The sequence below is a fragment of the Haliotis rufescens genome, unplaced genomic scaffold, assembly GCF_023055435.1.
Source record: "Haliotis rufescens isolate VD_foot unplaced genomic scaffold, xgHalRufe1.0.p SCAF_79, whole genome shotgun sequence".
NCBI classification, from domain to species: Eukaryota; Metazoa; Mollusca; class Gastropoda; order Lepetellida; family Haliotidae; genus Haliotis; species Haliotis rufescens.
The window spans coordinates 1,350,703-1,375,597 of NW_025964371.1; the positions used below are offsets into that span (position 1 = coordinate 1,350,703).

Here is a 24,895-nt window from a genome sequence, read left to right on the forward strand (position 1 = left end):
TACTTTCACATGCGTACTGCTTTACTGCGCATCTCGATTATGGTAATGGGAGCAATAGGAATTTGTATGCTTTTTAATGTAGGGAGGCCCTTTCCCAGTTTGATCGTACACAACTATTTATATGGCTACATACTAGTTTGAACAAGCAAAAAACACCAAAACAACCTGCTCGCTCTTTATTTTCAAAAGTCATTGCCTGAGAACATGTTCTTTTATTTCTATGAGCCTAATTTCTCTTATTTTTAGAACTTGATTCACAGGAAAAGATGCAATTTTGTTCACTGTTATTATGATAACTTACTGTTCTCCATCCACCCCAAAAAAGCCCAGGGCACTTGTTGGATGCCTCTTTTAAGAGACAGATAGCTTTGACTTTGTTTCGTAGTCTATCCCAGTAAGACAGACCTTACTTGGTATTGTATGCTATGGTGTTTTGAAGTGACTTATAGTCTCTAGGTGTTTCTTGAAGTAACTGTGAACACTGAAATATCTCGCATCAACAAGATTTCACTTTACTATGATGATTTCTTCCAAGTCAAGAGGTGAATAGTTACTTTGCTTTTGTTCAAGGATTTGAATTAAGTTTTGTTTGTTTTGTACAGAAAACATATTAATCGACGCACAAGTTTTTCGTAAGTAGTGGGTGGAATTTTTGTACATGTTTCATGATCATTTTGGGAGCTTAAGAAAATAAGACCTTTGTCGTCTGAAAATGTTTGAATCCACTGTATAAAAATTGTTTCCCGACCAGTGTTTGAAATAAGTGCTTGCCTGACTGTGGCAGGTAGACCTTGTGTCTGGCCCATAGTTTCAAATTTGTGTGGGTCTTCATGGCCTGTGGTAAATTTACCTCTCGATTTATTGGTCAAAATAAGCTGCAGTTTTAATAATGAGGGCCTGAAAAGTTGAGTCAGAGCCTGCCACATCTAAAGTCTGTAGGTTCTGATGGCAGCCTGGCAATCTCTTTTATTTCAAACACTGTTCCCGACAAGAAAAAATGTTCATGATCATCATCATTTCCCAGATCTTTAGCTTGAAATCTGCTTATTCTTGTGTGTTAAATGTCACATGCAGTCTTATTGCAAGATCTATCCAGGGAAAAAACTACTAGCTGGAATATTATTTTACCTGAGGCACAATCAGGCTAAAGTATCTGATCTTTCATTGTATCACTAATATTATGTAGGTATTTTATTAATAAATTTCGGATAAATGTGAGAATGAAAGGATCATAAGATCATTTGACAGTATTTTGTAAGTTTCACTGAAGCTAAAATGTTCTCAGTCATGTAGGAGACTACCCAAATTGTCTGTTAATTTCTAATTAAGAGCTGGTTGATGACAATTTTATGAGCCATTAGACATAGCAGTTCTTAAGAGCTTTGACCTCTCTGCACTGCCGAGACTCATGTTTGCAGTTCCTGTCATTTCCATTGTTGGTAGCACCATAGTTCTTTAAAGCTCTGCACGCTAACGTCGAACCCATTCGACAGAGGTGTCCATCCCCGTGCATCTGATGTCGAACCCATTCGACAGGCGAATAGCATAACAACACCCCAAAATAAAACTCGCCATATCTATTTACCGAGAAGGCTTTGCGTAACATTTAAATTACGTATGACATGCATAAATGCTCAACTTGCTCAATATCAAATGTTCAGTCATTTATTTACCTCAAAAAGAAAATATCGCGAGTTTAAAATGTTTCGGCCAAACTTCTCGGCACACAACTACCAGAAACGGCCATTGTTGACTTTTGGCACTTCACGTTGAGCGGCATGCAGTCCGATATTTTCTTTATAATTTCATCATTTTTCCTATTCGATCATAATTTTTTGTTTGCTGACGAAAGGAAAACACCCATGTTCCTTTATTTCTAAAAATTAGCAACTTTCGGTGTAACTAATTGTAAACAAAAACAATCTGAATCGTAACATCATCGATTGGATGGAACTTGTACGATCATGGCAACGGCGGTAAACAAACAACTCCACATGCATAGTTATCCCGTTAGACTATTACAATCATTTTGTTACATCTAACTTAATTTTCTAGAATTATTGACACGTATGTATAAATCTTTGTAAAAAGAATTTCATTTTTAAAGAGTTTGCAAATGATTTCGTTTGATAAACTTTCCGACACATTGACAAGCCGACAAACGTCAGTGATACGTTTGGGCGTGGCCTAACTCGCGATTTGTTGAGTTGAACAAAGTCAACACACACTGCGAAAAATGACAAATATTGAATGAAACGCAAAATCTGAACTGATATACATTCTAGGTAAACCATTCAATAGCAAAATAATGCATTTTACGAGAAATAATCAAAATACTTGCAATTTTAGCTATCATTTCTGAAACCGGAAGCACGTACCGCATGTGACACATGGAAGCAAAATATGCAAAAGTTGGTAAGCTATCATAAAGAAATTCCGAAATAGATTCAAATTCAAAAGAAAATACATAATTTACTATTTATTGATATGGAGAGCAATCTTCACTCCTATTTGTTTCATATTTCTTCGTGATTGTCGCCATCAAATGTGTAAGTCTAAATCCGAAACCGTAATGGATTTCACGCTCGATGATTTTAATTTTAAAATATTTTCTAAAAACGAACGCAACGGAGAGCGATACAACGTATTGATATGCCATAATAATAACATAATATTGTTATTGGTCTAACATTACAAAAAGAACAATTTAAATATTAAAGATGTTGTTGAAAACTTTCTGAGAACCTCCCGTCCTCTGAACCGATAACATTTTGGTACACAACGAGGTGTAAATAGATATAGATTCTAGGCTCCTATTTATATATATATATGTGATTTTGTACCCAAAACAAATTAAATTGTACCCAAAATACTTTGTGCATTTGTACCTAAGAAAATAAGACAATAATCTATAATTATATTTATGTTTTCATGTAGATGAACAGAACACATAATAAAATATTTCATCAAGTTCCAAATATGATTATGACTGTGATCCTTGAAATTGATTGTTTAGTTTTGAGAGAAAATTGACGTCTTGTCACAGAAGGAGAGGCCAGTTATTTTGGTTAAAGTAAGAATGAATTGTTTTGATAGGAAAGTGATATTATGTTAAGTTTAAGACACCAAATTAATGTATATCTTTGAAATAATTCTAGGTAGATCTACAAAATCACATACCCATTTGGGTAACAAATTACTAGAAATTTTGGGTACAAAAGTCACCACTGTACATTTCAATTGATTTTCGTGAATCAATGGGATAAAAAAAATTCGTATGAATGATTCCTTTTCTCATTTTTTTAAGACAAGAATTTGTTTTACATAACAAAACAGGCAGATCTACACGGATCACATTTAGTCCTAAAAAGGTGAAAAATATGGACACCTCAGAAATGAGGGCTTATAAGGTTATAATTCTACCTAACTAGTCACATGGTTTGACTTAGATCTAGGTCTATCTAAGAAAAGTCCTTATGAAAATCTTTTTTAATTTTTTTTATGACACTGACATTTCTGGCACTTAGACAAAGAGTATTCAAGGAAAGACAGATATGTTTTTGAATGAAAATATGACTTTCCTTTATAATTCTTTTTTCATGATGACAGGGGAACTTTTATACACACCAGCTGAGGAAGTTGTGATACTGTGATTGCATACAAAGAAAAAACAGGTTGGAAGCAGTACCTGTATGTATAAAATAGACCACATAAGGTGAACAAAAGTAATGGATTGGCTGACTGGAAAAAATACATCTGGCAAGGGTAAACATGTACACAGGCATGTTTCTTTTCATTCCAACCAGAAGACTGAGATAGCATTTTCTAAGAAACCTATGGCAAACTTACCAGCTCATGTGCCACCATGGTTCTTGTGATTAAACAAACAAAAATGTCATGTACTGTTACAAGTACTTTTACTGTAATTAAATTACATTAATTCCTATTAAATTATATTTCAGAATTGTTTTATTTGGAAACAAACCACATAATGCACAAGATTAATGTCCATATGAGTTTAGTATGTATATGTTAAGGATCTGATTTATTCATTATTCATGGAATACTAAAATTAAAATGATGACATCAGAGAGTTACTTATTCACATAGTTGATTTTCAGAGTGCAAGATAATAATTGTTGTATAAATATGTTTAAACTAAAGATAATAATTGAAGTTTGATCAGTTACACTGTGCTGATGCAAAGACTAATATTTACTGTCCCCACACACCATCATTGTGGGAAAAATAACTATTAAATATAACTTAAAATTTTAAAACCTGTAAACAGCTGTAAATAATTAAACAATTACAAATCTATCATCAATGCGCAATCATGGTGGTCTTCATATTTTTGGAATAAATTTAGAAATCCTTCGTGAAACTGTTCTAAAATCATGCTAGAATCTATGAATGTATTCCCGAAAGGAAAACTATCCTAAATGTAATGTGGAACTAACACCGAAAATATGTACGTAGCATTTTATTGCTTATATATACCCTATCATATTCGGCAACGCGGGGATGTAATTTTGAAACAAGTTTTGTCAAGCCCATTTTCGCGCACCTGTTGTTGAGGGTGATCTTGCTGATCGACGATATCCATAGACGTATTGCGTGGGATACACTTGTTGTAGTGAAACTTATCAGCATGTACATCGCAGAAATATGAATCATGTCCCATTTATATTCACAACATTGAATGGTGATTTTTTAAATATCAACAGAAGTTCAAATAAAAGATACCGAGAAACTTGCATGTGGCATGTTGATTTATCGTCTACCGTTTCCGGGTCACGGGAGCATGCAAGGTCAAACGGATTAACTAATACGCGAATTATATCGTCAAAGTCACATTTTTATTTCATGTTAGTGGTGATTACTGATACTGTGTATCGACTTATATTTTTGCTGTATGTGATAGGCGAACTATTTCAAAATTTACTGTAATTGTTTTGTTTCGAAAGCTTATCAGCAGACTACCCCTGTCTGTGACATCACATCCGGTGACCTTTGCACTTATTGAAATAGTGCTGTCAGAATTCACGATCTTTATTTTCATTTTTCTCTCGTCATATTTATTGGAATATGACGAATAAAACATTCTTCGATTGAGAAGATCGTCAACTTTCGTTAAGTTATATTTATAAAGGCAATGTAAACTTTGTTGATATTAAAATAGCAATAAGTTATGCGGAGGTCGGGCGAAGCGCGCCATGTTTGATTTTAGGACGTCTGCTAGCATCATGACACGGGTTGTTTATTTTTGTATATCGTAAATATTCAACCAAAACGCTTGAAATTAGGATTAGTGAATATTTATAAGTCATTAATTGTTTCCTGCAAATTTTATAACATGACACGTCAGATTTACCCGAATATTCGTATTTCTGCAACCGACATGATGACCTCGAAAATTAAGTTATTTTTCTGTTTAACGTTTAGATAATAAATTCACTGAAATGGTTCATAATTTACCATCGCGCTGATATGTGCCGATTATAAAACCCGAATTTTTACTCAATTAAAATTAAGATATCGGAGATATGATTATTGAAATCAATTTGCAAAAATGTTACGATATTAAAAGGTTCCTAGCATGAAATGCAAACCACCTTCAATAACGCAATTCAGGTAAGTTCAAGAAAATTTACAAATTTTGTGTTCGTTTTGGTTTAAACTTTGGTATAATTGAAAACACCAGGATATTTTTATATAGAATTGTGTAGTTTTCTATCAGGAATAAATGTGCAAAATATTTCTTCAATTGGCCATTGTTTAATGAGGCACCGACTGTTTGAAATCACCCACCCTCTTTAGAGCGCCTTATGCTAAAATTAATCCAGCAGGCAGGGGTAAGAAGTGTGAAAATAATTCAGCAGGCTAAAGGTTAAGATCTACCAAACCATTTGGCATCAATAATAATGCCTCTTCCTTTTTATTGGTCCTATTATCAGTGATGAACAAGTTTCATCTTCAAAGCCATGACATTAGTTATGAACATGAATTGGGAAATGATTAATTCCAGTTTTGGAATTTAGACTTCGGACAAATTTCTGCCTCTGAGCAGGTCTAGAAAGTGAAAATAAGAAACATGTTTGGCCTTGAAAGGTTGTTATCCATTGTTCTGGTATTGTTTGACCTGGGGTACACTGATTACAGCATACATTTTGCACATCTGTGTGAGCTGTAGAGACCTTAGTTAGAATCAAGTTATGTTTCCATCGATTCATGTTGTCATTTTGTAGAAGTTGCCCATTTGCACTTCTTGTTGAGTATTTGCTGATTGTACTCACTTCAGTCTGATGTATACTTCTCAAAAGAAGTTAAAGAACAGTCAGTTTGTTCATATGACTTTAGTAGTCTGTCATGATATGACTGATAAACCAGAGCCATATGATAAAATCAGGTGTTTAACTTCCTTTGAGTAGTATATTTGCCAGATCTATTTACAGATATATACGCAATCTGAAAAGGTTACATTGGGTGATTACACATAGTGTTGTTGTACTGTTGGGATTTTAAAGCTTTCCATGTGTAGTTGTACTCAGAATTTATGGGGTCATGGTGCTTTATTGTGCTTATGTTACACAGATACGCAGACAATCTCATTAGAATCTGATCTTTGCACTTGCTACAGCTACACAGGCAGCTGAAGACACCAAAATACATGGCACGTCAGAGCAACCTTACATCTGACCAATTAGATGTGAGGGTTAACAAAGGGGATACCATACAACAGTTAACGGATGTACGACTGATTCCGTATGCTAGCCATAGTCCATCTTTCGCTTGAATGTCCTATGCCTTTATAAACAGGGTAGACTCTCCATAGTCCATGAGGAGTACTGCTACACAATCTTGGCCATCTATTACTAGTATTAGACATTGCAGAATTTTCTTTTGTTCAGTTTTCACATTTTGAATTTAGAACTAATCAAGCGTGTTAAAATATTTTTCAAAGCATAGTCTGGAATGGAAGTCGACATGTTGAAATAAGTGCCATAAACTTTCAAAGGGTTGCTTTCTGATTGCTTAAAGTTGACTTCCTGTTAGCATGGTTAGTCAGTTCTTTATGATTTCTTTGTTCAGGATCTATGCAGAGCTCCAGATAAGCTTTTGGTGTTGTGGGTATTTTACTCATGCATTTTAAAATCATTGGGTATCAGTAATTCTATCTGGGTATTCAAATTTCTGTTACCCACTAGTTTTTACACTAGGGTATTTAAGTTAAATATTTAAAAACACTATTCATCTAGTCCCTGCAAACTGGTGTCGTGTGGGTTCGAGAGCATTATAGGACTCAAAAATACCACGATACTTCCACAAGAAATTGTGACGGCAAATGATCATGATGTAACTGTCATCGTGGAGTTTGGCAAGGTTGACGGAATGTCCGTTTATAATTTCAAAATAAGTTGCTGATTTGCTAATCGAATACGCAGGGTTACTTCACAATATTTTGATGATACGCACAAGTTTTATTTTTGTAGCGAATCTGTAATGTTCGTTGCGTATTTGATACGCTTGGATTTTATTTTACTGCGTAATTCTGCATTTTTTATGCGTATTTTACGCAGATATGCAGCTTATCTGGAGCTCTGATCTATGTCATGTAAATGTTTGACTCCCCACCATGCCCACTGTGGAATGAAAACTGAAAGGGAAGCTATGTTAACATGTAAACTTTTAGTGGTTGGAATTATCATCATGAACATACTCATTGGTTATCATCAGCTTCTTGCAACTGATTGATCGGTCATCAGCATAAAATTGTGAGTGTATTTTCCACATATTAGCAGTGCACGTTATAAATGTTTCCCATCAGCACGTGAAATGGTCAAAATCTTATTCATGACATGAAAATAACTTTATGGTTTACATGGTATTGATGTGTACTTATTCCATGTATTCATAACCAAGTTAATATGAAAACTTAGCTGCACCAGACAAAACCAGGTTGTTGTGTGCACTTGGTGCATGTAGACAGAAATATTAGGTTGCAGTTTTCAATAATAGATTGAACTTGTGCCAGTTTTATATAGTTTAATCAAGCCCTGTCATATGATACTGCTTTGCACAAGTTAATTAAGAATGAAGTACCAGTGTTGCAGTCTTTGTATTTATGTTGTACAGTGTACTGTATTAGTACTTGGTAGCTCAGTTGTTGTTTTTGATAGTAGATATTGCGCTTGTGGTATGCAAATGTTGGAAAAGGGAGCCTTTGTTAATCACAACTGAGTGCCTGGCTTATGTTATTGCCGCAATCAATTCTTTATTTATTATTGAGTTTCAAAGCTGTTAGTTCTGTTAGTTAGTCAATCAGTCATGCTAATACTACATCTTTTGCCCAGTGGCAACCATGGACACCGTTTTGCAGTGGTTTTCCTTGTCTGGTCAGTGTGATGGAGAATGTTGTATTTGTATTTCAGGGGTCGCAGCAGCAGTTTTGGACGGAGAGAAATGACTCCCCCTAGGAAGTCCATGATGCTTCACTCCTCCCCACCCCGTTATTCTGATGGTCCGTCCAGACGGGGCCCGTCCTACAATGATTCCCCTCCACCAAGAAGAATGTCCTCTGATTATGGTATGCTTTTTAATGTAGGGTACATTTCAATTTTCCCAAAATAAACCTACACAAAGCACTGGATCCATGCCCGTGGCAGGAATATATCTAGGACTCCAAACTAGGTAAAATTTGTAAATTTGATCCTAGGAAGGTAAACAGTGTAAATTCACATGTTTGTTTGGCCAGGTTATTGACTCAATGTTGTGTTTATTTTTCACAAAAAACAGTACTGCTCATGATTTTCATTTTTTTGTTGTTGAATCAGATTTTGTATATCCGTGGCTTTTCCCACCCAGAAAATGATTCGATCCATTTCTAGGCTGTAATCCTATGAAAACCATAGATCTGAACAGCCAGTGCAATTTGCCATGACTTTCACAATATGTTGTGCAAGTGGCTGTATGGTACTCTGATGAAACAAAGTGAGATCGATATCAGAACAAGGAAGTAAACATTACACGGCTGTCAGCTGGATTGGTCCTGGGTTTACACTTTTAAAGTTATAATCAGTACTTGTTACTAATATTTTGTCAAAATTGCCCCAAAATCTTCAAATATTTAAAGATGTCCTGGGTTTCATTGCATGAAGAAGAGTCAAGCAAGTCAGGAAATCATTTTCCACACCTCTGCCCTTATCCATTGATAAATTGTACCATTAAAGTTTGTGGTTCTTCTGTTCTACAGTTCTATCATGTGGTCTCAGTATTTAAATATTGGTTTTATAAATACTAGCATCAACTTTTATGTTTTGTAGATCGCAGAGATAGCAGATTTACAAGCAGTGGTATCTCTGATCGTCTTCCTCCACGTAGCCGAGATATATATCAGTCTTCCCCTCCACGAGACTCGGGCCGGCTCATGGACAGGTACTTGCCTCCACATGCGCACACACGCACACACACACCTTCAAATAGGTATACTGTAATCATATCATATGGTTGATGAAACATATGGATGCTATACCTATTTGCACCTGATTGCTTTCAACTGGCTTCACCATAATGTTGCCATGATTTGTTTGTAGTTATTGTCTGATGACATCCTCCTGTCTTTTGTGTCTTCCCGCTGCCAGTATGTCGTGCTTTGTTTACTAGTAATAATATCTCATACACAGGGTCAATTCCACAAGGTGATCTTAGCGCTAAGATGATCATAACTCCCATATTATGACACTAACTTACAACAACTGTAGTGCTAAGATCGCTTTGAGGAACCGCCCAAGCCTCATGCCTCAAAGCGCTCTTAGCAATGTGGTGTTCCTAACATCCATCCATACCTTGACATAACCTTGCAATAGTCTTAGCGCTAAGGTTGGTTTGTGGAACTGGAGATTCTCAGAAAAAAGTCATGAAAAGCTTGAGAGTTGTCTCCCTTTGATCATGACTCAAGTTGAAGAAATATCATGAAATATTTGTTTGATATATATATATTTTCTGGTTAACCATTTTAAAGACTTTAACTGGAATTAAAGATGAAATCGTTTTCATTTAAACTGTAAAGTGAAAACCATTCCAATCGAAGGGTTGTATTTTTTTACTTCAATTATTAATCAGTTCCAGATAATGCATGTAGTGCTGTTTTTGCATGAGTTTTGTTTGTTCACTGCCTGCTACATTTCATTCATGGCTTCGGGCACTTTGCAAGGATTGTGTTGAAAGTTTGCACAAATATTCCATGTGCGGTTAAATTTGATGAATAGATTGAATTGAAATTATTTAATAGTGAGCATTTGGGTCTTTTATTCTATGTGCATCTGAAGTCACAAGTGCAAATTCGATATTAGTAAATTTCTTTCAGTCTTCCAGCAAGCTTAACTTATGGAAATTCATGTAAGACAGGGATTTATCGAGACCTGCTCAGAGGCCAATATTTGGCCACAAGTCTGAATTAAAACAATCTCATTAAAATCAGATCTTAGTTTTTGCTACCGCTAAACAAAGATCTGAGGACATCCCATTATGGGTCACGTCAGAACGACCTTTCGCGAATTTTGACCGACCAATGAAATGACTCACAAGAAATCGCCATTAGCCAATCAGAAGGCAGCTTTCTCGAGCTTTACGACACTAGTTTCAAACTGGCGACTACGATTCCAAACATATTTTGACATATTCCCGATTAAAAAAATTAAAACTGATAAGAAGAACATTCTGGAATGGCTTATAGATGGCCTAGATTGTATGGATATAATCATAAAACCCGTAACTGTCGTTCGGAATACCCCGTGTTAAATATTTCGTGGTTGCATGATTAGAAAACACATTCCGACTGTCACTTTCATATTCTGGTAAGCGACGCTCTGATTGGTTGGATGAAAGGTCATTCTGACATGACCCTTGGGATGTCCTCAGATCTTTGTTTAGCGGTAGCGAGAACTTAGATATGATTTTAATGAGATTGGAATTAAAAATTTCCCTATTCCTCAGAATGTATGAAAACAAGAACATTATGAAATCCAACTTGACCAATATTGTGATAAACGTTTTTCCAAATTGGACTGACAAGGGTACTAATTCTGAAGTCATAGATAAATCCCTGAAAGTAGTGTGGAGGAAAAGTTGAAGAAAAATAACTAAGGGCACTATGGTTGGGGCTCTTTTATCTTGTTCCTGGAAATTGAATTCTCCTAACATGGAAAATAAGTGCAAACTTTTAAGATGATCGGCCACTCCCAGCATGATGTGGATGTGCTTTTTCATTGCAGTCGTATGTCATCAGGTCGGGGTAGCCGAGATTATCAGAGTTCGCGAGATTACCCCCCACAGAGGGACTACAATTCTCGCAATTTCACTCCCGACAGAGAACCAATCAGATCACGGCTGCCTCCGCAAAGGTGGGTTTCCATGGTGACACCGTGGGCCATGGGTTCATTGTATTGTGTGAGACTATGGATCTTGCTGTTCACACACCAGTGCAGTATTTGACGTATGTTCTTGTTGAATGTTTAATTCCACATTTTCCAGACAATGATCAATGAATATTGAGGAAGTTATAGCCTCCAGTAGAGGCAAGCCATTGTGATACTGTTGTATCAAGGTGACATTAGCAATACAATCTCGGAAGTGTTGTGTAATACTTGGCCAATTGTCTCCCTTGGACCATGCTTGTAGTTGAAAATGATTTGCGTCCATCACTTACAAGTGATTAGTAGCTGAGGCAGGTAAAAGTAGCCGGTATAAATGTTGTGACTGGTGTTGTTTGTGTCTTGCTGACATCTGGTTGATGTTGATTGTTGCTGTTTAGATTCTAGACATTTAGGTTTGTTATTCTGCAATTAACAAAAAACAAGGATATTTCGATTATATTTAATATTTAGCATGTGAAATTTTGCTCTTTGTGCCCATTGCTTACAGGGTTTGAATTTCCTTGAATTTTCGAAATGGCACAGTGTCTTAAGGGCACACTTTAAAGGATTCCATTTTGATTATATTAAAAATATGTTATATGAAGGCAGTGATAAATGTTACACATTCACAAGTAAACTGGACAAAGACATGGCAAATGATGGATTTATTAACATGGTTAATGAACTGAAATTCAAGTTACCCTTTCCTTTTTCATTGAAAAGTATTCAGGTTAGCACACCTACCGTATTCGACATAATAAGCGCCCAGGGGCCTCTCAAATTTAGAAATAAGGGGCTCTTATTAGAATATCATTTTGTTGAAAAAAAACAGAGTTTAAATTTTTTTTTCGTGGTTTATGCTGACAGCCTGAAATGTTTATATACGACAGATTTTTTTCCCCAGAAATTAATTGCCCATAATTAAGGCTGCATATTACACGCTAGTGTGTATTATGTGCGAATAAATAAGTCTTGTGTACATTGATCAATTGGAATGGGTCCTAATTGGGATTGTTCGTTAGCCAATATATTAGCAAATATCACCGTGGGCTCTTATTACGTCGAATACGGAAAATCCTAAAGGGCACTCCTAAACATCCACACAGGCGCCTTGTGGCACACTCGAAACAAAATGCATTTTGCTCCTGGCTTGGATCATGGACCCAAGATCCTATTTATTCTAATGTGTAATTAAACCATGTTAATTGGTCTACTATTAAGATGTTATGAATATTATGAAAACAAATATGAATCAAGTTCTGAAACAAAGACTTCTTAAACATCTTCATCACGGCTAGTGATTTAGAAACTGATATTGTAACCCTAAACTTTCAAGGCAGTGTTTTATTGGCATTTGCTTGTGGTAGTTTGACATTTTTTATGGAAATAATTGATTGTAATTGTATTGATATACTTGATAAGGGAGTTCTCCCTGTTGGGATTCCAGGTTGAAATAGGTCCCAACCTTTGCTGTTTGTATTGGTGGTCAGAATTGGAGACTTGGTTGATATCGTGTCTGTACTCTGATGACTTCTGATGAATATTGATGTCATTTTGATTTTATGGTAGAGGATTGGTTATTTAAAGCCTCCATTATACAGCTAGGATATCCCAGATTGCAGTATCAAACATCATGCAAAACAAAATGTATTGTTATTTATGGATAATATTGAACATTCACAGCACTCACATGTAAAGCTTGCTTCAGAACGCATTGTCATGATCACCTCTGGTGGTGTTCTAAAGCATGAGGTCTTCAGCAAACCATGTTTGCCGTGAAAGGCGACTACACTTGTAGGAGGTGACTTACGGGATTGGGTGAAAAGGCGACTCGGTGACTTGGTTGATGCATGTCATTGTATCCCAATGGATCGATGCTCATGATGTCAATCACTGGATTGTCTGGTCCAGACTCGGTTATTTACAGACCATTGTTAGAATATTGCTGAGTGTGGCGTTAAACAAACAAGCAACCAAACTAAAGCATGAACTGCATCTTGATATATTGTGAATCATTCACTTCCCATCATCTCCCACACTCCACATAGTCTCGCACGCTCAACACCGTCTCCCACTCATCATCCTCGCCTTGACTTACATTCAGTGTGCTAGAATAACTTAGATGGATGTCCTAAATGTGAGAGTATGTGAGAGTCCTCCCATTGCTCTGTAACATATAGAGATGCTTTTTCGCCATGGTGTCTGTCACTAGTGATGACCTTCAAAAGGTTACATGTTTGTTGTGGTATTATGAGATGTGGAGAACAGATACTGGTGTCAAGATCAGTGCATAAGGAACATGCCCCAGAGGATCAACCAGGAAAACAGGAACATCCAGGCTTCGTATCATACACTGCAACATGTGTGTTAATGCTAGTCTATCTGAGTTTCATACAACCAGCAATATAATTATGTTCATGCTTGTCTACCCGTGAAGATACGGCGTAGAATAGGTCTGCAGCGACCCATGCTTGCCGTATATGGTGACAATGCTTGTCGTAAAAGGCGACTAATGGGATCGGGTGGTCAGGCTTACTGACTTGGATGATGCATGTCATCGATCCCATTTGCTTGGATTGATGCTCCATGATATCAATCACTGCATTGCCTGGTCCAGATTCTATTATTTACAGACTGCCGTCATATAGCTTGAATATTGCTGAGTGCGGTGTAAAACAACCAACCAATCATGCTGGTCTATTGGAGAGTCATACACCCAGCAACATAATTATGTTCATGCTTGTCTATTGGAGAGTCATACACCCAGCAACATAATTATGTTCATGCTAGTCTATTGGAGAGTCTTACACCCAGCAACATAATTATGTTCATGCTAGTCTATTGGAGAGTCATACACCCAGCAACATAATTATGTTCATGCTAGTGTATTGGAGTGTCATACACCAAGCAACATGTTCATGCTAGTGTATTGGAGTTTCATACACCCAGCAACATGTTCATGCTAGTGTATTGGAGTTTCTTAAACCCAGCAACATGTTCATGCTAGTGTATTGGAGAGTCATACACCCAGCAACATGTTCATGCTAGTGTATTGGCGTTTCCTACACCCAGAAACATGTTCATGCTAGTGTATTGGAGTTTCTTAAACCCAGCAACATGTTCATGCTAGTGTATTGGAGTTTCATACACCAAGCAACATGTTCATGCTAGTGTATTGGAGTTTCCTACACCAAGCAACATGTTCATGCTAGTGTATTGGAGTTTCCTACACCAAGCAACATGTTCATGCTAGTGTATTGGCGTTTCATACACCCAGCAACAGGTTCATGCTAGTGTATTGGAGTTTCTTAAACCCAGCAACATGTTCATGCTAGTGTATTGGAGTTTCATACACCCAGCAACATGTTCATGCTAGTGTATTGGAGTTTCTTAAACCCAGCAACATGTTCATGCTAGTGTATTGGAGTTTCATACACCCAGCAACATGTTCATGCTAGTGTATTGGAGAGTAATACACCCAGCAACATAATTATGTTCATGCTAGTGTATTGGAGTTTCATACACCAAGCAACATAATTATGTTTGTGCTAGTGTATTGGAGTTTCATACACCCAGCAACATGTTCATGCTAGTGTATTGGAGTTTCATACACCCAGCAACATAATTATGTTTGTGCTAGTGTATTGGAGTTTCATACACCCAGCAACATGTTCATGCTAGTGTATTGGAGTTTCATACACCCAGCAACATAATTATGTTCATACTAGTGTATTGGCGTTTCATACACCCAGCAACATAATTATGTTCATGCTAGTGTATTGGAGTTTCATACACCCAGCATCATGTTCATGCTAGTGTATCAGAGTTTCATACACCCAGCAACATGTTCATGCTTGTGTATTGGAGTTTCATACACCCACCCAGCAACATGTTCATGCTAGTGTATTGGAGAGTCATACACCCAGCAACATGTTCATGCTAGTGTATTGGAGTTTCTTAAACCCAGCAACATGTTCATGCTTGTCTATTGGAGAGTCATACACCCAGCAACATAATTATGTTTGTGCTTGTGTCATCGTATCCCAATTGTGTAGATTGATGCTCATGTCAATCACTGAATTGTCTGGTCCAGACTCAATTACTTACAGACTGTCTTCACATTGCCTGAATATTGTGCAGTGTTAACAACGAACAAGCATCTACAACAAGTCTTGAGTTTACTAGCTCAACTTGTAATCTGTGTATGATGCTGTATGAAAGTTGAATCAGATGGCAGTAATAGTGCCAGCTCTTACATGCAAGACTTTCAACTTTCTTATACTCTTTACTGTAAGCCTGTATGTTCAAATATAAGCCAATTCTATATATGGAATTCATCATGAAACAGAAATATATAAATTTGGAATTTCTTGCGCTTACCTTTTGTGATCAGTATATAATCCAAAGGCATAACAGGCACATGGGTGGTTAAGGAGCGCAATTTGCTGTGCAGCGTTGCGTCCCTTTGGCACACCAGGAACCAATGACTGCGTTGGAATCCTGTGCTCGTGGGTTTCAGCAAAGTGGTAAATGTCTCAGTTGCTTCAAATTTAAGCTGATATGCTGTTCTTTAACTGGAATACTGTTAAAAGCGGCTTTAACCAAACTCACTCACCCCAAAGACATAACTTAGTTGTATACGCATGTAACATTCTTTAAGATGTTTCAAATGTTTGGAAACTTCACCCAAGAAACCTCCCAAGTCACAGGTATGACTGACACGACAGATGGATCTTGTTCACATACCCAGTACGGCTAGTGGGGGCACGGGTGGCCCATTCGTCTAAGGCGTCACGATTCACTGTGCAGATTCGCATGCACGCCAGAAACCTATGATTGTGGGTTCGAATCCCGGTTCGCCCCGATTATGTTTCTAGGTTTGTCAGCACCATACCCGTGCTCGTGGGTTTCACCCAAGTGGTAAACGTCTGAAACCTGCATCACTTCGGGCTTTCCTCCCACATTAAGCTGACATTGCGCGATATAACTGGAATACTGTTAAAAGCGGCGTTAAACCCAACTCACTCACTCAGTAGGGCTAGGGATTATTGAATAACTCACGATAGTACAGTGTTCCCTTGCTATTGTGCTCTTCAATATAGCGCTAACTCGGTTATAGCACACGGTAAAGTAAGGCTCCCAAAATTTACTAAGAAACTCAAGTTTTCCAATGACACGATGTTTTCCCCCATTATCAGCTGATCAACGTGATCACTGTGATAACACAACACCGGAAATACCAGTCAACAAATCCGAACTGAAGTACGCAATTTAATCCTATTCTTATAATATCTAGTTATAAACAAATTGTTCATTGTTTATCTGGACCAATGTTTGCAATATATTTTATTAGTTATATTCAAAATTTCATTCAATAATAATAATAATGTTTACAATAATTTTTCGGCGAAATCGTATGCGCAGTGATCGGTAGATCGCACAACTCATCGTTATTTACAGCAACCACGGTCAGTTTACCGCTATTGACGCCTTGAAACGAACTTTAGTTGCAAAAGAAAGGATACACATATCATACATGCCGATCCGTGACCCGCTAAAAGTCATATTTGAGGCAGTTTGACTATTAAATGTCAACATGACGTTTTCGCAATCGAAATACATGTAGCGCGGGAAGTCCCTATGGTGACTGGTCAAATTGTTCCATACGTAAAAAAATATCCTGCATACCACTTGTACCAAAGTGCTACGCTTATGATTCTTATAATTCTAAGTAGATATGTAGGGGAAGCTCCAACTAAAATAACACGATATTGGAATATAGTACTCTTGATAAAATAATAATTAAAGATACAATTTCTTCCGACCATTACATCAAAATTCTTTGAAGTTGTATCATTGGGTACTTTTTAAGTGAATCACTGGTAGATTGGGAGGATTACTATTACGATAAAATACACACAGTAATCTTAATCTAATATAAAACAATGCCTTGGAGAGCAGGAAATACATTTTAAATGGTAAATCATGTCTAGTGATGTTTTATATCAGATTTAATACTTTTATTGACCAAGTTTGTCATTCCTATTTATTCAGCTGAATTCGCTAAAGGGATACGATGTGTTTTTTGAAAGCACATATTAATAATCTTTTTTACACTATGTATCGTAAACACTTCTATTCTAATCTTTTTTAAAGTCTGAAATGTGCAACGTAGATCGTGTTAGGTAGGCAAAACATGTATTCTGTTGTACTGGTCATCTACCACCTACGACTCGATCTTCGTTCAACCGCTGATCATCTATGAAGCTCATCAATTATTTGTACCCCTAAGGTAGCGTTGTAGCGAGGGATCACTGTAGCAATACCTTGTTTGAGCCGAAATAGAGGTAGGTTTTTACAGGCTTAAAAAGATATGTATATCTTGTTTCAGACTGAACTAGCCATAACAATAAGCAACGTGTTGTGTGTGCTTTTCAAGCCTATTGAGGGGGCACGGGTGGCCCAGTCGTCTAAGGTGCCGCGATTCGCTGTGCAGAGTTGCGTCCCTTGGGCACGCCAGAAACCTATGATTGTGGGTTCGAATCCCGGTTCGCCCCGATTATGTTTCTAGGTTTGTCAGCACCATACCCGTACTCGTGGGTTTCACCGAAGTGGTAAATGTCTGAGACTCGCATCACTTCAGGCTTTCCTCCCACATTAAGCTGACACACCGTGATATAACTGGAATACTGTTAAAAACTCACTCACTCACTCATTCAAGCCTACGGTTTTTCACATGCTCTGTTTGTCTCCCTGATGGTATATAGATGGGATGTTGATTAAGCATAGACATTCCCACCCTGACTGTTTCAGAGATTCGTATTCCATGAGTAGTCGAGATGACCGCCGTGATACTTTCAGCCGCAGCAGTGGTGGCCGGGATTACTTGTCTCCACGCAGCAGTGGCGATTACATCAGTTCCAGGGACACTGGGCGTGATTACGGCTCATCACGAGACTATGGCTCATCTAGTCGGGAGTACCAGTCCAGCAGAGACCCACCAAGCAGGGATTACAGTTCTCGATTCGACAGCCAGTAAGTTTATCTCAATTGTCGTGATGTTTTACCGCCTGTAGGGAGTCTGGATGGTGATCTGGAGTCCTAGTGCCCATGCTTGTCTTGCTGAGGGTGGGCGGTCGGGTAGCCTTGTGGTTAAAGCGTTCGCTCGTCATGCCGAAGACCCAGGTTTGATTCCCGACATGGGTACAATGTGTGAAGCCCATTTCTGGTGTCCCCTGCCGTGATATTGCTGGAATATTGCTTAAAGCAGTGTAAAACCATACTTACTCACTCACTCACTCGCTGAGGGTATGCAGGATACACATTTTAATCAGGTTGTTGAAAGGGATTTTTTTAGAAGGGAATAGAGGCCGATATTTTGCCCTAAGTCTGCAGGATATGTCACTAAAAAAATTTAAAATTGCAATCAAACATTTCCAACTTCAGGTGATTATTTTATGATTAAAAAAACTCAACAAATCCCTTTCCATAATCAAATGAAATCTCTGGTAAAAGCAGATTCCAAGCATGTGTTTATGAATCACCATCATCTGATTGTGTTTGTTTATTTAGTTTATTCATGGCTAATTGTTGGTTTTGTAAGGTATCAAGCACTGTCTCTATCTATCAAGAGCTCTGTCAAGATCCATTGTTTTGTTTCAGTGACATCGGCGGCAGTAGCAGCCGTTACTCGTCCCGGGACCTTGACAGACCAACACAGAGTAGAGGCCCACCACTCCGCAGCTACGATAGCCTGGATGGTTAGTTTTCAGCCTATACTCCATTACATACATATCAACAGTTGGAAGAAAATGGTTATGTGGTTGTGATGTCTTAATTAATAGATATCAAGTTTAACATTAAAGTCAAATTAAGAATAACTAATGATGAATACTCTTCTGTGCCAGAGCGGGCATAGATAGCCCAGTCGGCTAAGGAGCCGCAATTCGCTGTTGAGATTTCATTTCTTTTCCATCCCTTCAAGAATATATGTTTCAGGCATTTTTATGGGGGCCCAGTTGGCCCAGTTGTCTTAAAGCTCCCGAGTTCACAATTCAAACTTATGATCGTGAGGTCGAATCCCAGTTCTCCCTGATTATGTTTCTAGGTTTTTCAGTTTGTGCTCGTGGGTTTCACCAAAGTGGTAAACGTCTGAGGCCTTCAGCTTGAACTTCCATCCCATCAAGCCGACACACCATGATATAACTAGAATACTGTTCCAAGTGAACATTAATTCATTGAGGCATTCCTGCAGATGGTTCTGTAGTGTTCTCTGTACTGTGACAAAATGTGTTCTGTTCGTTCCAGACTTGCCGCCAAGTAGGAGCAGCTATAGCAGCCCGGCAGGAGGTGAGTTGGTCTTTTCTATCACCTAGAGTGGGGGTGTCGGTGTCACGCATGACGCACTTGTCAGTGTCATGTGATGGTGAGTCACTTCTCCATCTCATGGGGCAGGTGACATTGTGTATGGTTCTTTTCTCATTCATGTTGGCATTAACCTGAATTTTAAACAACCCACAAGGTTCTCTTCAACACACATTAGAAGTATGTTTTGTGAAGAGGAATACACAACAGATATGGGAATGAGATTTGTGAAGAGAAATACCCTACGAACAGATGGAGATATGATATTTGTGAAGAGGAATACTCGCTAATATGTGAAGAGGAATACTCACCAATATGTGAAGAGGAATACTCGCCAATATGTGAAGAGGAATACTTGCCAATATGTGAAGAGGAATACTCACCAATATGTAAAGAGGAATACTCGCCAATATGTGAAAAGGAATACTCGCCAATATGTGAAAAGGAATACTCGCCAATATGTGAAGAGGAATACTTGCCAATATGTGAAGAGGAATACTTGCCAATATGTGAAGAGGAATACTCGCCAATATGTGAAGAGGAATACTCGCCAATATGCGAAGAGGAATACCCGCCAATATGTGAAGAGGAATACACAACAGATGTTGAAATATGATATTTGTGAAGAGAATACACTACAATATGTGAAGAGGAATACCCGCCAATATGTGAAGAGGAATACACAACAGATGTTGAAATATGATATTTGTGAAGAGGAATACACAACAGATATGGACATATCATAGTTGTGAAGAGGAATTCTCTCCTATATGTGAAGAGGAATACACAACAGATGTTGAAATAGGAGATTTGTGAAGAGGAATACATTTTAGACATGTTTAAAAGATATTTGCATCCTTAGAGTTCTGGAACATAAGCGTACAGAGGAATACACATCAAACATAGAAATGTAAAGAGGAGTTCTCTCTGCATCCTTGACCCAGAAGGAAAAGTATCAGATGCTGTTGACAGTCATCTTATATCATGAAGCAGCATCATCACACACATCTGCTCCCTCACATTCACAGTTAGAGGAACACAATGAAATGCCTGGCAAACAAGCCTCAAATGGAACAAGTATCTTCGCAAAGAAATATTTCTCCAAGAATTTCTTCAGCAAGAATGGTTTAGATTCTGATTATCTCCCCTTGACCACACGCATAAGCATCATCAAGACACACGATAACTACATTTTGTCAGAAGAAAATCTGAGGATTTAAGGCTTCAATCAAACAGCACTGCCATTCAGGGTTTGTGGATATTGTTAGTCATATTATTACAAATCCAACACACTTTCCTGTAATTTGTCGCAAATACTGGTTTTGTTGAGAGGACATTAGAGAACACCACTGGGGATACTATAGATTGATAGGCAGGTTCAATACCAACTTCCACCTGTGCCAACCAGTAGATTCCACCAATTCCTCCAGCTGCTCTTCACTCACCAGCCCAACAAACATGCCATCTTCATTCAAGGACATATCATTAATTGGTCATCTGAGTTGTCAGACAAAGCCTTGGAAAAAACAAGTCTCTACCACACACCTCTTCTAGGAAATGAACGAGGGTCATTGCAAATACAGTTGTCTGAATACTTATTAGGTGCTAGTCAACGGTCATCATTGGAGAACGAAGACAGATGTTTCTATGTGATTGCAAACCATGCCACTTGAACCCTTCTGTGAAGTCATCTTTCTGGCAAAACTGTCAGCTCTAATGGTTGTACCTGTCGACCACCCTGACCATACCTGTCAACCACTCCAATGAAAGTACCCTTCAACAACACTGATAAGGAGACTGACACTGTTTGTACTTCATACAATCAGTTTGTGTAAAATCTCCTTAAAATCACTTAAATTCATCACTACATAAGTATATCTGAAGAAACTAATCAGAAGAAATCCTTGAAGTGAAGAAATACCAGGTGTGCATTTTTAAGAACGCAAAGCCTTAGGGATAGCGATACCCTCCACAGGAAAAATTCCAAACGGAATTGAACCAGCATTCAAGGACCTATTTTCACAAATAACAGCACTGACACCAGGTGGTCATGACGTAGTGATCATATTATGACCTGGTAGTATTTATCATGTAGGTACTCAAGAAATGTACAAACTTCTATCTATCAAGGAAATTGTTCTAGCTGGAGTAACTTTGATTTGGAAAGTTGTTTTCAAGACCAGCAAGTGGACTGACATGACCCATTGACACCCTGCATGAACTCATGAGGCATCAGTAGATGGAACCACAGATCAAGCTCCGCACTCATTAAGGAAACAGTTGAAAGGAAACATCCCTTGGAAGTGCAACTGCAGAATAAACTACCTAATCACTTCACTCTCATCATATCACTTTCAAACATAGCATGCTTGGTGATTGTTCACATTTGCTGTCTACAAGTCACATTGTCATATCGAAAAAAATGAAGTGGGGAACGCTTTTGGCTGTACATACTTGAAGGGTAAAACTACCCACAATAATGCATGAATTATCTCCCCTCCACTAAGTTCAGCATTCCAGCATTCAACACCTCAAAGCTAAAGGGATATGGTAGCTCAGCAGCAAGTGCATTTACTTTCCATATTGCCTTGTGAGAACCCGGTTGAGAATGAAGTTGTTGACATGCCAGAAACTACAGCAACATAAAGATAACTCCCTCAAGCCTATTGCACCTCATGCCTTTTGGCAACTAAAGACAGACAATTGCCTTGTTTTTGTCAAGTGGACCAGAAATGATCAGTAACTGTGATATAGTCAGTTTGAATTGTTTTACATATGCTCTGAAGTACACATGAAAAACATTGCATCTTTAAAAGGAAGTATGACAACAACTGTTTGAAAATGAAGAGGATTTTAGAGTGCATCATCTTTGATCAATTGTACTAAATAATCTACCAGATGATACGTTTGTGAATTCAGAGAGATGCTATGTAAGATTGCATGATCCATTAAAATATATATCACTGATTGTTCCCTGAAAGTATGGAGCTTATTGAAATGTGAGTGAAGGGGAAGTGAGATATTACATATTACCATGTAGACTTAATGGGGAACAAGGCTCAGGTCAATTGGCAACCTCAGCATGAATGATTCAAGTTATCCAAACCTTTTCTGCTGGCTCACATTTTATTATGTAATTCTATATCAAGCTAGTAGATAAACATTTCCTTAATTGTCCAGAGATGTTAAGTTTCACCGAGTGGAGTCTTGAAATTGGTTCAGGACCCTTTAGAGATATCAACCAACAAAGATTAATTTTTCCACTTTTTGAATAGTTTAAAGGTTTAACAGATTCAGCAGTATCATATGGAATTGTTAAATAAACAAGGTATTGCATTTCTCAGTGACCTCCCTCATGGTTCAGAATATTTTCAAATGTTTGAAATGGGAAATCCTTGCAACAATCTACATAGCTTCAAATCAGGAATCTCAGGATTCTTCTTTCTTGAAATGGTGCTTGGGTGCTAATATTGAAAATATGGAACTCATTGATGAATATTATGGAAACAAACATGATTTCGTGCCTCAATAAACAGCATAATGGTTTAGTGGGTACCCTCTATGGATCAAGAACCCAAGTATCTGTCCAATACAAATCTGAGCAAGCGCTTGAAAGTCTCATCCTCAGAATTACTGGAAAATGTGAACATTCAGTTACACCTTACAATGTTTAAAGAAAACATTTGTTCATAAGATGGTTTGTGCCAACAGTGCTGGTTCACAAACTTCAGTGGAATTCAATACAACAGTTGGTAAGTGAATGAAATGTCAACAATGTGAACAAAAACGTGGGTTGCTCCTAAAATATTCTCAAAATGTACTTTGTACCAATCCACTAGGTTCTCGAGGACCACCATCTAGGTCAGGACCATCATTCAGCTCCCGTGGAGGTGGTGGCAGTAGTGATCGCAGAGACAGTCGAGGAGGAGGGGGAGGTGGAGGTGCAGTTTTGGGAAGCCGACGTCCAGGGCCTACCCTGTCACGTGGGGCCCCCCCACCAAAACGATCCCGCGTTGACGGACCCCCAATGAAGCACGGAGGAGCACCATCATCATTCAGGCGCTAAACATTGTACGTGTCTGATGTACTTTCAGATTAGAATGACTTCCTCCACGAAATAGCAGTGACTATTTTATGTTGTCAAATTTCATCCCCTCACCATACCAGCCATCCTGACAATATTGCTCGTTTTATCTCAACAAATGTTTCAATGTGTAACTCAAAACATGACTGGAATCAATTTCTTTTAATGTTATTAGTTTTATGCTACAAATCATGGACATTTGATGGTATCTTACATTTCAAAGGCCAAGTGCGTTTATGTGTATTCTTGCTTATATGTCAAATAGGAAATAAACACCGTTTCATGTCAACGTACCTGTATGTCCACATTGCGCTGGAGAAGAGGAGAACGAAGCTAAGAATTCACAAACATGCTCTACTCTTGCATAGTTATCAAAGTTTCCCCACAAAATTGACACGAAGTGAGTCTGTGAAACCATGCATTGCACAACGACATTGAGGGAAAGGAAACTTTGCATGGAAGTTGTACTGCATAGGTCAATTCTCAGTATGGATAGCAACTGAGCATATACTCTCCTGACATCTAGAACAAGAACTAGCATGCCTGAAATAATTCCTTTCACAGAATTGATAACATGCAAGAGTAAGCAGTTTTGAAAATTCTTAGAAATGATCCCACTGATATGGACAAGAGATCAGAATGCAACGATGGATCATCAACACCTTCTTGAAACAACCATTGAAGACTAATGACATATTATTTGGTACAGGTTCTTCAACTGTGCATCTGTATTTATGAAGAATTCTAACAGAAATGCACTGCCATAGATATTTACCCAACAGCTCCAAACCAAAAACTGTTGAGCACAGATTGAAACTTCAGATATATTACTGCATACACAACAACTCTTACCTTTGTATTGAATATAAAATATTTACTTTTCAAATTTGAATGTGTTCAATAATTCAAAACTAAGGTAAAATCTGTATTATATGATGATGAGAAGATCCAGGCAGATGCTGTGTGTGTATACCACACTTGGTGTAGAAAGAAGGGTATCAACCACATGAAGCTCATGGTGAGTTGTCATAAG

At 37.9% G+C, this 24,895-nt stretch overlaps 1 protein-coding gene across 5 annotated transcripts in view; it reads left to right on the forward strand.

Annotated features, from left to right (window-relative positions):
• The window catches only part of LOC124121985 (RNA-binding motif protein, X chromosome-like), a 31,640-nt gene extending 7,489 nt beyond the window's left edge, over positions 1-24,151 (forward strand). The window contains exons 5-12 of one of the 5 annotated variants that reach the window (XM_046485123.2): positions 603-632; positions 8,433-8,587; positions 9,324-9,435; positions 11,274-11,402; positions 18,228-18,449; positions 19,077-19,174; positions 19,722-19,763; positions 23,618-24,151. In XM_046485123.2, the coding sequence (XP_046341079.2) occupies positions 603-632; positions 8,433-8,587; positions 9,324-9,435; positions 11,274-11,402; positions 18,228-18,449; positions 19,077-19,174; positions 19,722-19,763; positions 23,618-23,844 (1,015 nt within the window). In that variant the 3' untranslated portion in view covers positions 23,845-24,151. The remainder of the gene's footprint in view (positions 1-602; positions 633-8,432; positions 8,588-9,323; positions 9,436-11,273; positions 11,403-18,227; positions 18,450-19,076; positions 19,175-19,721; positions 19,764-23,617) is intronic. The other 4 variants (XM_048388771.1, XM_048388772.1, XM_048388773.1 and 1 more) reach the window with 4 other exon arrangements.
• Positions 24,152-24,895: the final 744 nt, after the last annotated feature.